The sequence below is a fragment of the Hippocampus guttulatus genome, chromosome 20, assembly GCF_054856545.1.
Source record: "Hippocampus guttulatus isolate MCC_2025c chromosome 20, RoL_Hgut_1.0, whole genome shotgun sequence".
Classification (NCBI taxonomy): Eukaryota; Metazoa; Chordata; class Actinopteri; order Syngnathiformes; family Syngnathidae; genus Hippocampus; species Hippocampus guttulatus.
In genome coordinates, this window is record NC_141280.1 from 8,695,177 (window position 1) to 8,714,180 (window position 19,004).

At 43.1% G+C, this 19,004-nt stretch overlaps 2 protein-coding genes and 1 long non-coding RNA gene across 3 annotated transcripts; 1 reads left to right on the forward strand and 2 right to left on the reverse strand.

Moving 5' to 3' along the window:
- Positions 1-1,046: 1,046 nt before the first annotated feature.
- On the reverse strand, positions 1,047-11,195 carry LOC147187900 (EH domain-containing protein 3). Its single transcript, XM_086100029.1, has 8 exons — positions 10,969-11,195; positions 7,965-8,141; positions 6,697-6,794; positions 5,333-5,474; positions 5,156-5,255; positions 4,900-5,070; positions 3,796-3,960; positions 1,047-3,201 (listed from the first exon to the last, which is right to left on the reverse strand). The coding sequence occupies exons 1-8, from the start codon at positions 11,193-11,195 to the stop codon at positions 2,668-2,670; spliced, it is 1,614 nt and encodes a 537-aa protein (XP_085956155.1). The 3' UTR covers positions 1,047-2,667.
- LOC147187901 (uncharacterized) lies at positions 3,905-11,115 on the forward strand. The gene is made up of 3 exons (XR_015097620.1): positions 3,905-4,030; positions 6,728-6,769; positions 10,978-11,115. It is a non-coding gene; the product is annotated as an uncharacterized LOC147187901 (long non-coding RNA).
- A 2,279-nt stretch (positions 11,196-13,474) lies between the features above and the next one.
- On the reverse strand, positions 13,475-18,918 carry LOC147187902 (uncharacterized). The gene is made up of 7 exons (XM_086100028.1): positions 18,723-18,918; positions 17,687-17,810; positions 17,410-17,609; positions 16,152-16,327; positions 15,566-15,710; positions 15,326-15,462; positions 13,475-14,723 (listed from the first exon to the last, which is right to left on the reverse strand). The coding sequence occupies exons 1-7, from the start codon at positions 18,853-18,855 to the stop codon at positions 13,965-13,967; spliced, it is 1,674 nt and encodes a 557-aa protein (XP_085956154.1). The 5' UTR covers positions 18,856-18,918; the 3' UTR covers positions 13,475-13,964.
- Between the last annotated feature and the right edge of the window lie 86 nt (positions 18,919-19,004).

The following is a 19,004-nucleotide window of genomic DNA, read 5'->3' on the forward strand; positions in this document are numbered from 1 at the left end:
TCTTTCCCTGGTGGTCTATTTCATGTTGTAGTCTGACTCTTGAAATGACCGTCGCAATATGAACAGTTAACAATTAACCCTTCAAGAAGTACCTTTGTCAAATTTTCCATGACGGCGGCCATTAATTAACATCTTTGTGTCGCCGCTCCCTTCTTGTGACTTGTGACTCCACACCCTTGTCCAACCCTGTTTCACTTAACATCATGAAGTTTAGTAGAAATGTCGCCTGGGACACAGGAAGTCAGACGTTTTTGCTTGGAATGGCTATTTTGACCCTGGAACAATTTATTTCAGTTTCCATGATTTCTCATGGGAGGGGGGGGGGTTGTTGACATGTTTAACAGTGATGTATAGCTTCCTCGTACACGCAAACACACACATTCATCACATGGCTGTGCGTCACTGTCATTTTACACCACTTACAAAGCAGTTACTTGTTATATTGTACAGTATATATATATTTTTTCCTCATGGGACAGATAAGATATCATTTTGGGCGACTCTGTCTCACTGTCTCCTTTTTCCGGGAAATACATGCGTCCTCAAAATAACCACACCACACACCCCATTGAGTTACAGTGTGTGTGTGGGGGGGGGGGTGTCAGAGTCAAGGTGAGATTGGAAGTGCATGTTAGAGGAGAACTTTCCCTGCAAGAGGACAGTGTTGCATGTTTTGAGGGAGGAGTACAAAAAACAATGTCTGTTTGGAATTTTTCAAAATTCTGATAAGATTTCATGAAGAAGTAAATTAGTGAGCAATTCTTAAAATCGATATTGATATTTTGTGTTTTCTTTTTTTTTTTTATTAATAAAATGCCGTAACATTTAGAAATGTAATGGCACATTTTACACACTGAAACATTTTCCACTATTTTTCTATTTGCAATTGTTTTATACTGTATATTTTACATTTCATATATATTGTATGTCTGTATAAATTGTTCCTGGTTAATTTACGCAAAGGGAGTATAAATTACTTAAGCAGTTGGATTTTTTTTTTTTTTAAACAGACAAATGTGTAAAAACATGACAATTTCAGACATGGGTCTTTTTCATGAAGTTTATTGTGCTGATCGGAAGCGAGACATCCAGCATAAACGCGTGCGCTTTGGAATGCAAGCAGTTTTCTTGAAGGACACCACATTCACATGATAAGAGACGGACGGACACGCACAGACTGTTAATGTGTCGCAAGAAAAATTTGAGTATTTTCGGAGTCAAATCAAGTGGAGTGAAGAATAATAATACTGGCATATTGCGCGACAGTCAGGTAACGTCAGTGGTAATGTGTACAGCTATACCAAAGTGTCAATTCATGTTAATGATCTTCATAAAACAAACAAAAAAAAGTGTGTTGCCGCTGAGGAGTTAGAAGAGAGTTAGCCAAATACATAATGGTCTCATACAATAATATAACAAACACAATAGAAGTACACATATTAAGTCACAGTATAAACATCGGAACATTGGGACACCATCATATCCCTGCGATCCTCGTTTTGAACACTAAGGGTTTTTTTGGGGGGGTGGTGGGGATTTGATCTAGTCTACTTTTTTGTTTTTTGTCAACCCTTTGGACTCATTTCCCAAAAATGAGGCAGAACACTTCAAAAACAGTTGTTACCAGGCGAAACTATGTTATTTCTATTATTTTTAGCCAATCCTTCACCCCCCCAAAAGAATTCCTGTGCATCAACATTTCTGTCATTATTCACATTGTTGAGTGACTCCCATTGTGTCCCAGTGTTTCTTAAGATCCTGTAAAGTGAATTCAGAGATTTGACAGTAGCTTGATTGTTCACAATTTTGAAGCTTTGTTTTCTGTACTTGATTATTTATTTTTTTTTATGATTGAAATTTGTCAGGTTGTTAACAAAACTCTACTCGGTTTTCACTTTACAGGGACTTTACATTCTTAATCCTTGGTTCAGCTACATCAGTATGTGATTGTTTTTTTAAAAAATTGTATATACACTGTATTTTTTTTCAATTCAATTTCACTAAAATGTCTTTGTTATTGGTCTTTTCTCTTTTAAGATACACTGAACGTTAGGTTGATAATTTGCGCCATTTGCATAAGTTTTACACCGTTGTTCCCATTAAAATCGATATAATGAATCAAATAACTTCTTTTTTTTTTTTTTGGTTCACTTTACAACAAAGATATGAATTACAGGCAGAACATTTGACTGTTTTACAACACTTTGTTGCCCATCAGTATTTGTGCCTCTACAACAAAGAGGAAAATGTAAAAGTTGGCCAATTTTTGGGGGGTGGGCTTATAAAAGAGCTAATTTTGGCCAATTAAATTGGCTGTCCGATGAATTAATTGGTCGGGCCCTAATTTAAATATTGTTTCACAAGTTTAATTGTGTCTGGATGGGGTGGAAACTATTTATCAACTGTTTATTTTTTATATAGTCCATAGCGCAGATTTTAACTATCGCAGGTGGGTCTGGAATGGATCTTCTACGATAAACTGAGGTTCACTGTATCATGCATTGATCCGAAGAGTTGTTCCTTAATATCAACTTGCTCCAGTTGACATCTAATTTGCCTCCATTGCTCCAAGATATGATTAATCGATTCAATCAATGACTGGATTATGAAGTCCATTCCTAGTGGAAAAGTGTTTACCTTTTCTGTTTTTTAAATCATTTGTGACATTTACATTGACTCTGGTATTTTCCTCTTGGAAGGAGGCAGCAGATGCGCCGGCAGCTCGGTGGGCAGCTCGTGTCCCTCCAGCTTCACTTTAATGAGGTGGTTGGCCAGTGCGAACTCCTCGTCGTCCAGCATGCCGTCCTTGTCAATGTCGGCCAGCTTCCAGATCTTCCCGAGCACCGTGTTGGGCAGCTTGGACTTAACCATCTCTCGTTTGGCATTGGCGCCCGTCACCTTGCCGTTGACTGGCGACAACGTGTAGAAGATCTCGTCGTAGGCTGGCTTATCGCGCGCCACCACCCACTCGGCCTCATCGATACCCTCGCCGGCACCCTCTCCGTAGCCGTGGCCGAAGGGGCCGTTGAGCGTGCCGTCGAAGGCGCCGCCCTTGACCACGGGGTTGGGTCGCTGTGTCTCCTCCTGGCGTACTAGCACCATCAGGCCGGCAATGTCGTGGGCAAGCATATCATCCACAGCCTCCAGGAGCTTGGACTTGAGGGGCTGGAACTTGGTGAGGTCCTGAGCTTGGAGTTGGTCCTGGAAAGGAGGCACAGATGGCAAAAGTACTAAAACTCTGTCCTTAAAGTCCCTGTAAAGTGAAAGGTTTTCTAAATTTGACACACCGCAGACAAGACCAAATTTAATTTGATTTATTAAAATCACCAAGCACATAAAATATGTCTTCAAAATAATGAAAATGCCTGGGTGCACATGCTATCTCTCAAATTGGACTTAAAAAAAAATTCTACTCATTCATTTTCCTCCCCTTGCTGTGCGTGCACTCATGGCCAACAACGAGGCGCTCTAAAGCAGCCATACCAGCGCAGAGCCCAGATCCTCACTTCCCCTTCTTTTCTGTCCTTCTCACATTCTTGGGGGGAAAAAAGTGCTTAGCCTATTTTGACAAAGTAAGGAGTTGAAGGTACTACAAATATCCGTTTTAAAAAGTTGGAAGTAAAAGTAAAACCCTCAGAAAAAAAATACTCTGTTAAAGAGCATATACCTGAAAAATCAACTGAAGCTCATAGAGTATTTTGACTTCGCTACTTCCCAACACTAAAGGTAGTTAAAGAAAAAAAAAAGCACATCATTGTGAACTATTGGTGAACAGATCCTCTTCCTCATCCTTACCTGCATCCTCTTGAGATTTGGAAAATCTCCAGGTGATATCTGATGTTCCCTCTCGATGCGCTTGTAAATGTCTCCCAGGCTGGTGATAAGCTCCTTCTTCTTGTGCTCTCTGCCAAACACTGCCGGCATCTCCTTCTTCAGAGAGCTGATGATGTATGCATGGACCTGCGTGACGGGATTCAAAGATGCATCAGGACAAGGAGGAAAGTGACAACATCAAGCACAGCTGCACACGGTAATCCAAGATCCAATCGAAAACGGAATTATAAACACAGAAAACATGTTCTTTGTTTCCATCTTTGTCAATTAATATGAACTTTGGAGTTCATTTTAAAAGTATTTCCGTATTGCTATACGTCCGTGCAAAAGGAAGGAAGGCCAAACAGCCGTTTGACAATTGCGGTTTACTTAGTGACCTTTTTATTTTTGACAATCATCCACCTGATAAACCATATCATCGCTGTCATGTGAAAAAAACATTTGTCCATTCTTGTCATTAAAAAAAATAAAGTTAATAGGATGTCCGAAATGCTGACATGCCATTAATGTTAAAAAATAAAAATAAAAATTGAAAATGGGCATCTAATGTTCACAGGAGAGCAACGATATTTTTTCAAAGTAAAAATAATAATACTGAAACTCATAACTACACAAGATAACTAGCATCCTCTAAAAGCTATTTCAATCCAACTGAATGAACAAAAAATGAATTAAAAACGAAATGAAAATCTCAAACTATTAGCCCCGTTTAGGAATTGGGCTAGCCAAATTAGCCCTCAGATTAAGAAGTCAATCAAGGAAATTCGGCATCCATAGCAACATAAGTCGCCCCCCCCCCCCCCCCCCCATGTCTGTCTCATGACCTCAAAGCATAACACACATCAGCTGTCAAACAGGAAAAATGCATTGGAGTGTTTCCGACAAGTGGTTGAGTATCTGTCTTCAGGCAAGAAAAGAGGAAATCATTCACGTGTGATCCCAATTGTTTTAAACAGCCGGATGACGGCAGGAAACACGTTTCTCCCAAAAACACGCAAAATGTACATATGGGAGAGAGGTCCTTTCATACCATCCTGACACGAGTCTCGGAAGAGAGAGCGTTACCTTCGCTAACCTCGCCCGCTTGATCAGATCGTTGAGCTTCCGCAGCGCGGCATTGCGCGGCAACGACTGGATGTCCTTGAACAAATCCTGTTCCTCGGCCTCGAACAGCTTCCTGTTGTCAGGAATCAGCAGCGGGTGCGACCAAAAAGAGCCGATGTACACGCGAATCACCTGCCGGAGACAAAAGAGGGACGCACAGATCGCTTTGCTTCTCTGGTACAACTTAAAAAAGTTAAAAAAAAAAAAAGATGTTTACCTCAGGTGTGTTGACTATTTTTCCCAGCGACCACATGAGCGCGCCATACACTCGCATCAACTGCTGAGTCTCGATCTGGTCGGCCTTGTTCAACACCACCCTGATGATAAAACCAAGCAAAACAGCAATTGTGATTTCATGATTCGCAAGAGCCAAGGTCCCCCGTTCTCGAAGTACCTTATCTTGTCCTCGTGGTTCTTCAGCGCCTTGATCACGTCGGAAAACTCGTCGGAGATGTCCAGTTTGTGAGCGTCGAAGAGCAGGATGATCCGGTCCACGCGCTCGGCAAACCACTCCAGGACGGCTGCAAAGTCGTAGCCTGTAAAAATAAGAAGAATAATTAAAAAAAAAACCCACGTCGGTTATGAACCATGACGGTTTTGTCACCATGGAAGCAATGAGATCATTTTGCGACATGGTGACGTGCAAAAATTGGCAAACCATGCAAAGTCACTCTCATTAAAGTGTTGACTGCAACCAAGTGTCAGCTGCGCAGTAGTCGTAGTAGCAGTAACGCTTTTTAAAAAAAAAATTGTGTTAAGATGCGGCTTCTTGCGCAGAACCAACAAGCGATTCTTGCGCAGAACCAACAAGCGACGCCTTGATGGTTTGCTTAACAATGCGAATTTGGTGGAGCAAATCTGTAAATGGTATTGCAATTGTAGTTTAAAAAAAAATTGTGCGTGTATTTTTTGCAACCCATGTTACAAGATTCAGAAAAAAAAGGGCAAGAAAGGAGTCCACAAATTCCTCCAAGCCTTAAAGTAGCACACTGCTAACTGCTCGTTTAGTAGCACATCGACATCTAACAGACAATACCTCCATAAGGACATCTACGGAGGCAGCTATAGCCTGATAGCTCCTCTTCTGGACACACATAAGGAGTGTTCACACACACACACCAACAGGGGTGCGTAGAGACCAAAGAAATAGTCAGACAAGAGAGACAGGAGTGTAAAATCAAACATGGACATTGTGCCGTTTTGGGTTATCCAGCTTCTTTTGTCCGTCGGCCGTTGGTATGGCGATGCCAACCGTGTAGTGTTGGGGATGCAACCGCTTTGTGACACCACAGCAGACCGAAAAGGTTTCTCGGACTTGCCCTTTGCCTTTATGTCTCTGCAATGTGGTATGTGTAATGTTTGCTCGTTCATTCAAACTTTTTTTTCCTTTTTTTTTTTTTTTTTTTTACACCAAAGCAATTGGAACAAAAGAAGACATCCAGACACAAACCAGGTCTCATACATGTACAGTATGTCTCATGAGTTAATCGTCTTTAGCTTCGCACTGCATGCCGGAATGCAAGCACGCGACCGATCAAAGCTCATTTTGGACGCTATCAACTCTTCTTTGAAACCAAAGGGACATAATCTCACCCCCTGCCCCCCCGCTCCGAAATGCTGACATTGTAGGATTCAATAGGACTGGTCGGGTGTTGGGTAGACGAACGGGGGTCTGGTGAATGAACGCGCACGATACACACACAGAAGCACACACACGCAGGCAAAAACAGCCTTTGTGTCACGATAGTGTTGTTTTACCTCGACTGATTCTTTGTTTCTCTCCTGACAGGATCCCTGGGGTGTCAATCACGCTGATGCTCTCCAACACTGGGTTAGTCAGCTGGGCGCACACAAACCTACACACACACACACACACACACACACACACAGATGATCAAGACTGTGTAAACGTGTCAAAACAAACTCGGCGGCCAGCTGTAGAAATTACAGTAAATGCATGACCTGCATGCATCAAATGCATAATACAACGCAAGTCTTTTTCTTGTGATTATTCTGAAACAAATTGAAAAAGGGGGGGATGCACTTTTTGTCCGGTAAGGCGAGCCCAAGTAAATACAAAACATGCTTCAAAGAAAACTGACATCTGTTCTCTGCACACAAAAACGCTGAACTTTCTACCGTAACCATTTAAATCACTGCTTGCTTGTCTTTTTATTCCACTAAACTCTCACAGCCGAACCCGCTCACTCAGTCAAAATGTCGGCAATGTTTAGTGTGTTTCATTAAAGACTCAAAATGAAGCGTCATGAGGCAACTTAGTGCCTGGCCAGTGCCAGGAAGGAGCGCTGATGAATTTCTTCAGGGCAGGATCTTCATCAGCAACAAGTTATGAAGAGTTTTGTGGAATGACCAAAACTCTAACATTTAGCAATTTAGTGCCGCCCAACTTGTCTCGTAAATCAACTTTGGTAGCAAGTATCTTTAGCAATGTATGTCTTTGGGTTTTGGGGGACTTTTTGGGGGGGGAGGTTTTTTCCCCCCAAATCAAAAGTGGCAGACTTAGTTTCTTTTCTAGCGTGACTGAACAAACCTTTTTGCAGGTCTAGTTATGACAGACATGCCTACCAAATTTTAGGTTGCATGACGAAAGGCATGATTAAACAAATGTTTCCAAAACAACCCTAAAATGGCTACAGACCAAAATGGCTGACTTTAGGCATAGGTTCCAAAATACAGTTTTCTTGGTCTACTTAGGAAAGATGCAAACAAAATGTAATTTAAAAAAAAAAGGGCTTGGGGGCGGGGGCTGTTCATCTCTACTTGCAGTTTTTATTTCATCTTAGCCTGGACGTGATGAGAATTTTGCAGTTTAGTGTCACTGTGGCATGACCTACATACATAGGCAACACACATGACCGCCGGCGGGTAGAGCAAAAGCCCGATTGGTGAGGGCAAGGAAATTCAATCACAAAGGAATGTAGCGCCCCACTGCGGATTCTCACTTTGGCTCGCTTGCTACCTCGCATACTTGGTGCGAGAGCGTCACAACATGGCGAAGCGCAAACCTGTTGAGGAAGGCGTTCCCGAAAGCGTTCAGCTTCCTGAAGGGCTTCTTGGGGTCCACCACAAGGGCATTGCCGGGGATCACGCCCTCCGTGTCGCCGTGCATCACCGCGATGAAGGAATCCGTGGTGGGCTCGGGGCCGATGCGCATCCCGGGAAAATCCTGCTCCAACAGGTAACTGTGGGGGCAAGTGAGGCGTTCCGTGATGAGATGCTTTTGATAAGATGAGAGCAGAGTTAAAAAGCACTCTGTGGGACTCTGGTGAAAGTTCTCCAACTTCGATCTCCAGGCAAAATATATGAAAACAAAAGGTTAAAAAAATATATGTGATGGTATGCACGTAGTCAACTCGGCGAAACATTGCAAGTGTCATACTTCTATAAGCTATACTGAAGCGAAAGGAGAGAATTTCGGCTATAATGATAGTCAAGGCAGCAGGGATGTCAAACTCATTGTAGTCGCAAGCCAATTTGGAGTTACAGTACGTCTTCCCTCAGATTGTTCAAATGAGTGTAAACTGGGTAACAAAATTATCGCAAAATCTCAACGCTATTTATTACACATGACAATTTGACATTTCGGTACAGATTTTAGCAAGTTGCCACACATGATTCGCTTTCGCGGGCCAAATAAAATGATCTGGCGGGCCGAAATTGCCCCCCGGGCCTTGAGTTTGACACCTGTGGTCAATGGTGTGGTAAGTCAAGCTTGCTGTATTCACATCAACGGTGTTTGGTTTTTGGTGGGAGACAGATGATGCCTGGACTAGTTTTCCAAGTCACGTGAAACCTTTGCAACTTGTTGCTAGGCAGAAATGGTCATCTGCAATTGTTTTTTTTGCTGCATTCCGCACGACCAGGAAGTTTTTGGCGCTTACAAGGGCCCAACCTAAAAGCAGTGCAATGAAAACTGACCCTACAAAAGGCACTTAGTTATCGTATTTTCTGACAAGTAACAACTGATAAGAATTCCCTTTTTAATTTAAAATACGGACGTGACGTTATATAGGTCAACCGACCATATTTCTCATACTTTTTTTCCCAATCAACCTGGGGCAGATGGCTCGACACGGCTTTCGTGGCTACATCGGCTTAATTCCCTGCCGATCCTCCCAACGTGAGCTAATGCTCTTTAGGGCGACAACAAGGTGATCTTTAAGGAAATCGTCTTCCTTGGTGGTACCTGACAACTCACTTCGGTCCTTTTGGGGGGAAAAAAAATTCTCATCCTCCGTCCTCTGTCCCAAAAATGACTGATGGATGGACTGTTCCATCCCAGGGACGGACGGAATGGCCATCTCTGGAATTTAGCCAACTTTCTCATGTACAAAACGTCTCGAGCAGAAATCTGAATCAATTGTCAAGATTTGAAATGACTCTCGAGCCATTTGTTGGCAACACAAATGACTCTTTCAGCCCCTGTATTGGTCCAACATTGCAAGACGCTTATCACTTAAACTGATTTTTTTTTTCATCAGTAATGGCATTTTCTATTATTTATAGTGAGTATCGCGTTTTTTTTTTTAAAGTTACCAAAAGTGACTCCTGACCCAACGAGTGCTCCGGTTTTGAATCCCCCATCTTACATGTTACAAGCAGTGCAAACGATCTTACTATGTCGTGTCTTGTAAACGCAGGCCGATTTACGGTGCGACTATTAATTTTCTTGTCAGTGTTTTAAGCGTTGACAGATGTAAGGATGACTCCCACCCCCACTTTTTTTAAAAACATCTTTACAATGAACACACAGATATATAAACACACACACACACACACACACACACCTTGCCTGAGGAGCAAGCAGCGCCTGGTGGAGCCATCTCCGCCGACAGGTTGTGCAATACACGCGTACGACTGTGTACCAGTGTTTGATAGCACGTCATGCAACGTACGTATCATCCTTTTGGGGTTTGCCTTATATTTATATGTTTAAAATAAACATTTTAATCTGTAACTGTAACAAACACATTTGGTGTAAATATTGAAATGAATCATTCATGAAGTGTGAATGCAGGCGGGCGTGACCAAAGGTTACCAAGCCTTTTGGACATTCCTCGTTGTTGTGTTAAAATGTGGGTGGAGGGTGAGGGGGGGGGATGTGCTGCAAAGTTGTCATCAGTAAACGAATGATGAAGAGACAAAAGAGAGGAAGGAGGAGATGCAGGAAGTTGCTAAAGACCATCCTCGCTGGCTTGAAAGGACTAATTCAATGACATTTAAAAATGGCCAACGGTTCAAACAACGGAGAGTCTTGGCTAATCTAAACATGACGCCACACCGATATGTTTCCCGAGGCTTCCTTGAGCCTCGGGGACCATCAACTCGGCATGAGCTCAGACATCCGGCTCCCATCGCATCCATGGAGCAGTCGTCTTCCCACTTTGCACTCCGTGAAATAAACAACACATTCCAAGATAGTAATTCTTAAAAGAGAAAGCCACCAAAAGTGGAGTCGTAATTTTGGGCTCAACCAAAGTTTTGGCATGTATTTTAACTTGATGGAAAATTCAGGCCACACTGACAACAAATGTCACAAAAAAAAGATATAAAGTAAAATAGGACTGGGGGGGGGGGGGATCAAATGTGGCTCTTGTTAGTTAATATTTGTTTTTATTAGGCATTGGTTAACTTGTCGTCAAACAACAGAATGTTCCTCAAACACTCTTTGAACAATTTAATCTTCAGTGAAACTAACATGCAATGTAGCAGGAAGTTGGAGTACCCAGAGGGAATCTCTGCAGAAACACAGAGAACTTAACTCCACAAAGGCAGGCCTGCGCTGAAATTCAAACCACTAACCAGGTCCTAGTTTACATTAATATAATTAAAAACATGCAACTTCATGAGACAACCAAAATGTTATCTCCGGCTCTATTTACTATTCTCTATTTATGTGGCATGTTCAATGGCTGCAGCAGAGGGAAAACAGTCAGTTGGGCGTGTCTTCATCGAATGAACTTTTAATATCTCCATTTGATCCAAATTGTGTCTGTTTTGTGTTCTCACCGTATGAAGCTGGTCTTGCCTGTGGAGTACTGGCCCACCAGAAGGACCATTGGCTTGTTGTCAAAGTCGGCATCCTCCAGCGCCGGCGAGTGGAACTCGTGGAACTTGTAGCTCTCTTCCAGCGGCAACAGCTTGGTCTTGTAAAGCTTCTTCAGACCATCACTGACCGTCTGGAAGACCTCGGGCTCCTTCTTCCTGCGGTCATCGCCTCCCAGCCAGCTGAACATGACGGCTGCGCTTCTTTTTGCTGCTGCCGCTTCTTCAGCTGATTGGTTCTTGTGGTCTGCTGGTTGGTGAGTCCTAGATCTTTAAGGGCGCACAAAGAGTGGATGGCCTCTTCAAATATGAGCCATCATGAAAATTTCAAAAATAAATTAAGCACAAGGGTGTCCAACTGGGGCTACTAAGCACAATATACTAACAAATGTCTTCTGTTTTACTTTGCAAAAAAAAAAAAAAATCACATTTAAATAATACGTGGTATAGAATTAAAAGTAAGGGAATATATGTTCTAAATAAATGTTGGGTGTGGTTCTAAGCAGATAATACGCTATTAGAAGAGAGGAAAAAGTCAATACCCAAGCTGTCAAGATGGTTTTGTGTTGTGCCAATTACAGACGACACTCTAATTGCATTCTCTTCATCCGGGTTCTTCCAGCTTCCTCCAAGCCCGTGATATTCCGAATGGGACAAAAACACACCTTTGTATATTCGATTTAATACAATATATTGTAATGTCCCAAAAAATATTAGCGTCCCAATGCCGCTACGGGGCCGTGGGCGAGCACAGGAATCCCATCAATGATGCACTGAGCTGCCGCGACGCTGTCAACCGCCGTTGTCCTTCCTTCCACCACCAACCGTTTGCAGTCAAAACACGCTCATAAAAGTGGATTTGTGTCGTTTGGAATTAAAAATGAAAGTCAACGAGCGACAAAGAGTTGAGCTTTGGTGTTTCGGAGCGTTATGGGGCGGCAGCCGGTCACTCTCTCTCCCCTCCTACGGAGCTCGTATTTAAATACCGACTCGCTGGGAAACCCGAGCCTACCGGAAGTTACACGACAGCGGCGCCCCGCCCAGTGATGCGGCAACCCAAACCGGACCCGTGCGTAGCCGAGAAATGGTGCGCCACCTACAGGCGAAGAGCGGGATGCAAGGAGAGAATGCTGTTGGAGTCGTCGAGTCGTGAGGCGATAAAGGCATGAATCAGTGTTTGTGGCGGTCATAATTAAGGAAAACCTTTATTAGTCTCGCAATGGAGAAATTCCCGATTCACAGCAGCAAAGTTATGAAAGGAAGAAGTAGAACAACAAAATATAGGAGCTGCTGGAAAGGCAGCCACTCACGCGGCGCCATTTTGAAGTCAAAATAACAAAAATAACACAACACAACACAGGACACAGACAGTCGTGCAATCTTCACCACGTTTCTGCATACACTTTGTTGTCTGAAGCAGTTATAGGGGGTGATCAAAGGAGAACTGGGTGAATGACTGATCGGTTAGTGGAGGAGTGACAGGTTGAGGGTGTAGGACTAGGGAGTGGCCAGCTGGTTGTAGATGGTGTCAGAGAGACTTGATGTTGCGGAAAGTGATGGTGCGCTTGAGTTTGGGTTTAGGGGTAGGAATGTTGATATGCAAGATGATGGCTAGGTGGTTGGAGCTGGAGAGGATGTTGATGGTGATTCCAGTAGAGCACACCAGGTCCTGGATGTGTCCATGATTGTGGGTAGGGAAGTTGATGTGTTTTGAGACAACCTTACATAATATAAATGCTACGTGGTTTCGACACTTTGAATCTTCTGGGTGGAGTGAGGTTACTGCCAAAATACCTTAGTGACTTCCTTCTCACGATGTTCTTAACGGTTTTGGATTGTAAAAAAGAAAGAAAAAGGAAATAATCTTTGTGAACACAATGAGCCCATCATTCATGACAGCAGATACAAGTTTTTCCTGTCCTCCATGCAATCACATATTGAATTTGATGCAGCGGAAAAGAAAAAAAAAGTCATCTGGGGACTGTAACAAGAATAAGAATAAGAAATCCTTTATTCGTCTCACAATGGAGTAATTCCCCATTTACAGCAGCAAAGTTATGCAAGTTATAATTCGTGCTGTGGTGGCACGCCGCACGCTCTGTTAGGAAACCTTTAGACCAAATTGACTGCATAGTATAAAGTGCTCCTTTATCTGTCCTTTATCTGAGTGAGAATGAGCAGGCTGATGCAACAAAAACAAGCAAGGTTTGATTAAACTGGGTGCAGCTCTTGATAAAGAGGGAATGTCATAAAACCAGAACAGAGGTGTCAAATATAACTTCTGAGACTCAATTATGCCACCATCTTGTGTCCACAACTACTTTATACACCACGAAGAGCTGCAGCAATTATTCAAATTAGGTAACATGCCTTAAATTAGGGGGAAAAAAAGCTTCACAGGAATAATTTTTGCGAGCGAATTTAATATTCGCTGCCATAACGAGTGGTCAAACACAGACACAGCCACCCATCCACTTCCAATCGCTTTATTGAACAAACATTCATTCACCACCACGTAGAGTTTTTTCAATACACAGACTGGCTAATTGATGAGGCAGATCTCAAGCAGCCTACTCTACGAGCTCATTCGCTAACGCCCGTGTCACGCACCAGGCCAAGCCCCGCCTTATCCAGCCATACAATTCCAGCTAATGTAGTAGAATGCGAAGATGCCGCCAAAAATAAGAAGTGACTTGCGGCTTCATCGATCAAAAACATTATCCACATGATGCGATAATCGGTAGAAAACTCTCTTATAAAAATATTCAGTGGCTGCAACCCTAGTGCCACTCATCTAATTATCTGCTTACCGGAAGCCAATGTGGTGACTTCTTCATTCCTAACTAAAAGGCTTCTGTTACAGCTGTAATGCTCCAGTAATGAAAAAAAACATTTTTAAATCCATCTGCAACAAGCACTTCAAAGAGGAACATGCAATACGTCCTTGTGTGAGGGCAGTGCTACTCATTCATAGAGATGACCAAATCCCATTTTCTGACAATGTCATCCACTTCCCAGCCTGTAGTGGCCCCCTGTGGCGGTGCCGCCTCTTCCTGTGACGCTTGCCTGACAAACACCTTTTCCAACCCCAGATCGCCCATTGCTACCTTCTTGCCGCCTCCTTCCCCCTCCTCCCGGCTCATTGTCATCTCCAGCCCTGGCAGCACCAGCTGCCTCTTTTCACGGTCCCATTCAACGCAGAGCGGTCCTCCCTCCTTGTCTCGCAGCGCTCCTTTCGGCGTGAGGACACTGTAGTTTTCAGCGTCTTCTCCACGCCTCCGATATGGGCTCCCATTCAGTTCCTTCCCCTCCGTCATGGGCATTCTTAGGCCATGTGGAGCTGTATTTGCCAAATACATTGTTGGAAAGTCCGCCTGACTTTGGGTTGCATTTTTCAGGGGACATCTGCTTCCTGCTTGCGGTAAGGAGCACTGAGAGGCGGGATAGGTGGCGTCCTTAACGGGCAACTCTTTAGGGTGGGCGTCACACTGTCCAACGGCATCCGTCGTGGCCACCCCAACCACGCCGTAGCTCAAAGAGTCAGCGCAGGGTTCTTCGGGCTCTGGTGGCGGCTGTGGATGCTGGGCAGCACTGTAAATTACGCAGTCTGATGCGTTGTTGTCCTTGTCGTCATTGTCCGAAGGACACTGGCTCTTCAACGGGGTGATGGGATCGGGGAGTAAGCTTGCGTTGGGTTGAAGGTGTAAAGAAGCCACGTCCTTCAAGGCAAAAAGACGGAAGGGTGAGAATATAGCACCACGGCTTTTTAAAAGTGTTTTATAGTGGTCAGTGGCAAGGCTTGTATAACTTTCAGACAGTGTCGCGGATAAACAAATGGCCAAGGCTGAAGAATTTACACAAGTTGTCGGTAGCGATGTTGCTTTTATACAAGTACAAAACAATTCCAGGAGGCCCACTCTAATTATTGGAACCATAAGAACATTGAGAGGAGATTCCTTTAACTCATTCAGTACCAGCCAATTCTGGACCAAGTCTGAAAAGACGTTTAAAAACGTCTTTGGGAGTGAATGAGTTAAGTATGTTCACTAGTGTCACCATTGACAGAACGACCGCTTTTGATACTGTGTCTCCCGTCTAAAATAGTAGACGTTATTCCTCGCTTTTGGGGTCACTGACGCCAAACCAAACGAAGAGAATGAATTTCGTTTACAGCAATAAAAATTTTGAAGGTGTTATTATCACCTTCAAAGATACTGTCGTGGTCATAAGAAAAGTATGTAAAAATACAGTGCGTAGCTGAGTTATGATAACAAAGTACGCCTTTGAGAGCAACTACAGGTAGCCTTGCTATTAGCATTACCAGGGTATGGGGCCTTTTCTGTCCATTCCCCATCAGGTAGTGATAGAGAATGTAGCCGACCACCAGAACAATGCAGATGCACAGCGACGGACACACAATGCCAACAACCGCCATCTGCACTTGGCCGATGACAGGATCTATGGAAATAATGTGCAGATCACGTCGTTAAAAAGTATTCGAGACATGGTTTTCAAATTTAGTATTTGGGTGACCCAAGAAACAAACACAGTGAGGTTGTACCTTTTCCCGTGGTGATGCAGAGCCTCTCGGACTGGTGGCAGTTGAAGCGCAAGGAGAGGAATCTGGCCTGAGCCGAGAAGCAGTATTCCGTCTCAAAATCCATCAGTCCGTATTTGTACGGGCTGGAGGTGACTGGAAAATGGTGCTGTCAAGTTGCAATGTGAGTTCTTGTTGTTGATAAAATAGGCTTTTCAAAGCAGTGTAAGGTGTGTCAGAAAAATAAAAATCCCAAGACTTGTGTCATAAAAGATATTTCCAATCCAAACGAGTCGTCCCGATCAATGTTTTCACCCTGAAGTATGAACTGTAATTGCGATCGCAGTTCTCTGCAGCGATCAAACCCCCCCCCCCCCCCACCACATGCTTTTATATACAGTATTTATATCCTCCGTGTCTTGTCGTCAAGCAACGAACAGAGAAATGATGGAAGAAATCGATGCTAAGTCTAGAGTCTTCAAGGATTCCGCGGAGACCAAATGTCAGAGCAGCGTCAGAGAAGAGTCACCGAAATTGAAAGAAATCTTTTTGTGACACCGGCCCTTGAACTTTTTTGACGCACCTTGTAATCATTTCAGCTGTAGCTTACCACTCTCCCTTGGTGGCTGTTGTAAACCGACAGGTTGTAGGTCATCTGCGGATAGAGCCATGTCATGGAAATGGGCGGGGCGTGATCGTCTGGCTGATATCTGATTGGACCCGACAGGTAGATGATGGCGTTGTTGTCCTTCACTTCCACCGAGATCTGAGGTTGCCCAAAGGTTGCTGTAGGAGGTTAAGACACAAGCGACTCAACATGTTAATTAGTCATAACACGCCCGCTTGGCCTTCACTGGCTGCAGATGATCACATAACATTGCTTGTCCAATCAGTGCTGCGGGAAATTTAGTTTGCTTAGTAGTCAACGTGTGACTGTCGTGATAGTACGTCGTAAAAAAAAAAAAAAACGTATACTTATCTCTTGAAATTTTACTTACGTTTTTCTGTTTTTAATAAATGTGTTTTAAAAAAAATATCTTTGTATAAATTTGTATGAAAAAATATATTTATTTGCCACTCGTGAAGGGTTCGGTGAATGTGCATATTAGCTGGTTGGGTTCGGTACCTCTAAAAAGGTTAAGAACCACTGTATTAGATTTGCTGTATTTCTTTAATCAATTTTTTAGGACCGAAACTTACTTACTTACTTATTTACCTCTTTACTTATCTATCTATCTATCTATCTATCTATCTATCTATCTATCTATCTATCTATCTATCTATCTATCTATCTATCTATCTATCTATTTGTTTGTGTGTTTGTAATTAACCCTGGAGAACCCAACAACCTTTTTCTTCTTTGGAAAATGATGAATTGTACATTAAATGACTGCTATATGTTCACTGAACACCAAAATATATGTTTTTTCAAATATTCAATGCTTTAATCCTAATTTAGGATTAGGGCCAAATCTGACCCATTGGGATTTAATGGTAGCATTTGAGTAGCAGAATTTATAGGGGCCAAATTTGACCCCATGGGTTCTCCAGGGTTAAAAAACTGTTTTATTTCGGAGCTCAAAGCGTGCACTGCTTACACTCACGACTTGGCGGCAAAGACACGGGCTAATTTCCAAACTCCGAAACTAAAATATAAAATCATGCATGTTTCCAAAGTTTGCAATTTAGTAACAGTGGTACTGCCAGCTATTTATAATACCTGGCACACTGCCTAAGCAAATAAACAAGTTATTCATGATACCCAGCATGTTGCACAATAGAAATGAATAAAATGACCAAATACTGTAATAACAACAACAACAGAAACCTTTGTGTGTTTACATCTCTATTGATGTCGCTCAACTTACTGTCAGCCTTTGGAACGAAGCGCATCTGCGTCACGACCCACTTTGAAAGGCCGGCGCCCACGGCGCGCACCCGCCCGTAGTAGCCCTGCTCCGCATCCCACGTCTCGTGGCTCAGATCGCACCACGTCCTCTCTGTTTCCTTGCACCACGGCACCGGCCTCCAGTTCACCCGCTTGCTTCCCGCCACGCTGTCGCCGTAGCTGCGGAGGAGAGGCTAACTCTGAAGGCAAACTGGTCGGTATAACTATAGAGTAGGGAAAGGCTTAACGCTGCTCACAGGGCGAACTGCACGGTGTAGCGGGTGCCATCCGGAGTTTCATTTCCTGGGAGCCATTCAAGTACGTTCTTCAGGTTGAGCGAGGTGAACGTGACATTAACAGGGCTCGGAGGAACGGATGAGCCTGCGGTGGTGGAAACAATGTTTAAATGGGCATTGGATTAAACTAAGAGCTCATAATCATGTTTTTTTTTCAGTATTTCCCTTACTATTTTGGGGTTTAAAAAAATAATTGAGATAGGGCTGGCCGATATACCCTTCAAATAAATTGCACTGTTTGCAAAAATCAGATTTGAATCCATTTTACCCGCCTGCCCCCCACCCCCTTTCTTTTAAAGTCTGGGGCCCCCGCCACATTGGTCCCACACTCTGTACGCCCCTGCTTCGCTGCCATGCCATCATTGTAACCAGTGCAAAAGCCTGGACGTGTTTTAAACTAGATTTTTTTTCCTCCAATCATCAGAATGAAAAAAACGGCCTTACCTGAAAATTCGGATTAATCGATTATGTTATTACTTCATGTTACTAATTACTTCCCATTGCCCTCAGAAAAAAACAAGTAATACAAAATGTAACTGTCATATGCTTGTGCAGGAGTTTTTTGCCTCACTCAAATTATCCTCAAATGAGGGTAGTTGGCTGCCGCTGCTCAACCCGTATTGTTTTGTGTTTTTTGTTATTGTAAAGTGTCCTTGGGTGTCTTGAAAGGCGCTTATAAATAAAATCTATTATTATTATTATTATTATTTGGGAAGTCCAGATCAATTTACAGTCAACCGGAAAAATAAACCACCATCACTCACCCTGATTTACATTCCAAACATCAATTTGCATAATAACAATACGCCGTAACCATGACACTCAAGTCTAAACCTTAAAAGTTGTCCTCCTCTGAAATCGAATTCAATTCAATTCAATACAGCAGCGTGTTGAGTTGAATAACTGTTATCATTTATTGTAAATCAGCGTGTTACTAAGCGCATTTAAGGTTACATTAAAGTTATCAAGGCGAGACACACTAAGCCCACACAGATACCTGAAGAGAAGTCCACACCCCCGAGGATGAAAAGAAATAAAACAGCCCTCATGACTTTCATGTGGGGAAAAAGAGCGCTCGTTTCCATCAAGGGACCCGTCGATGCTTCACCTGCAGCCGAATTCGGCCACATTGGAAAACATGCAGTAAAGTCCCAACAAAAGCGAATGATTACAAGTACAGATGATGACGTTAAAAAAAAAAAAAAACGTCCCCTGAAGAATGTGATCTCACTGGTTTGCGCTCACCTGAGTGCTTATCTGCGCATGCGCGAAAGAAAGA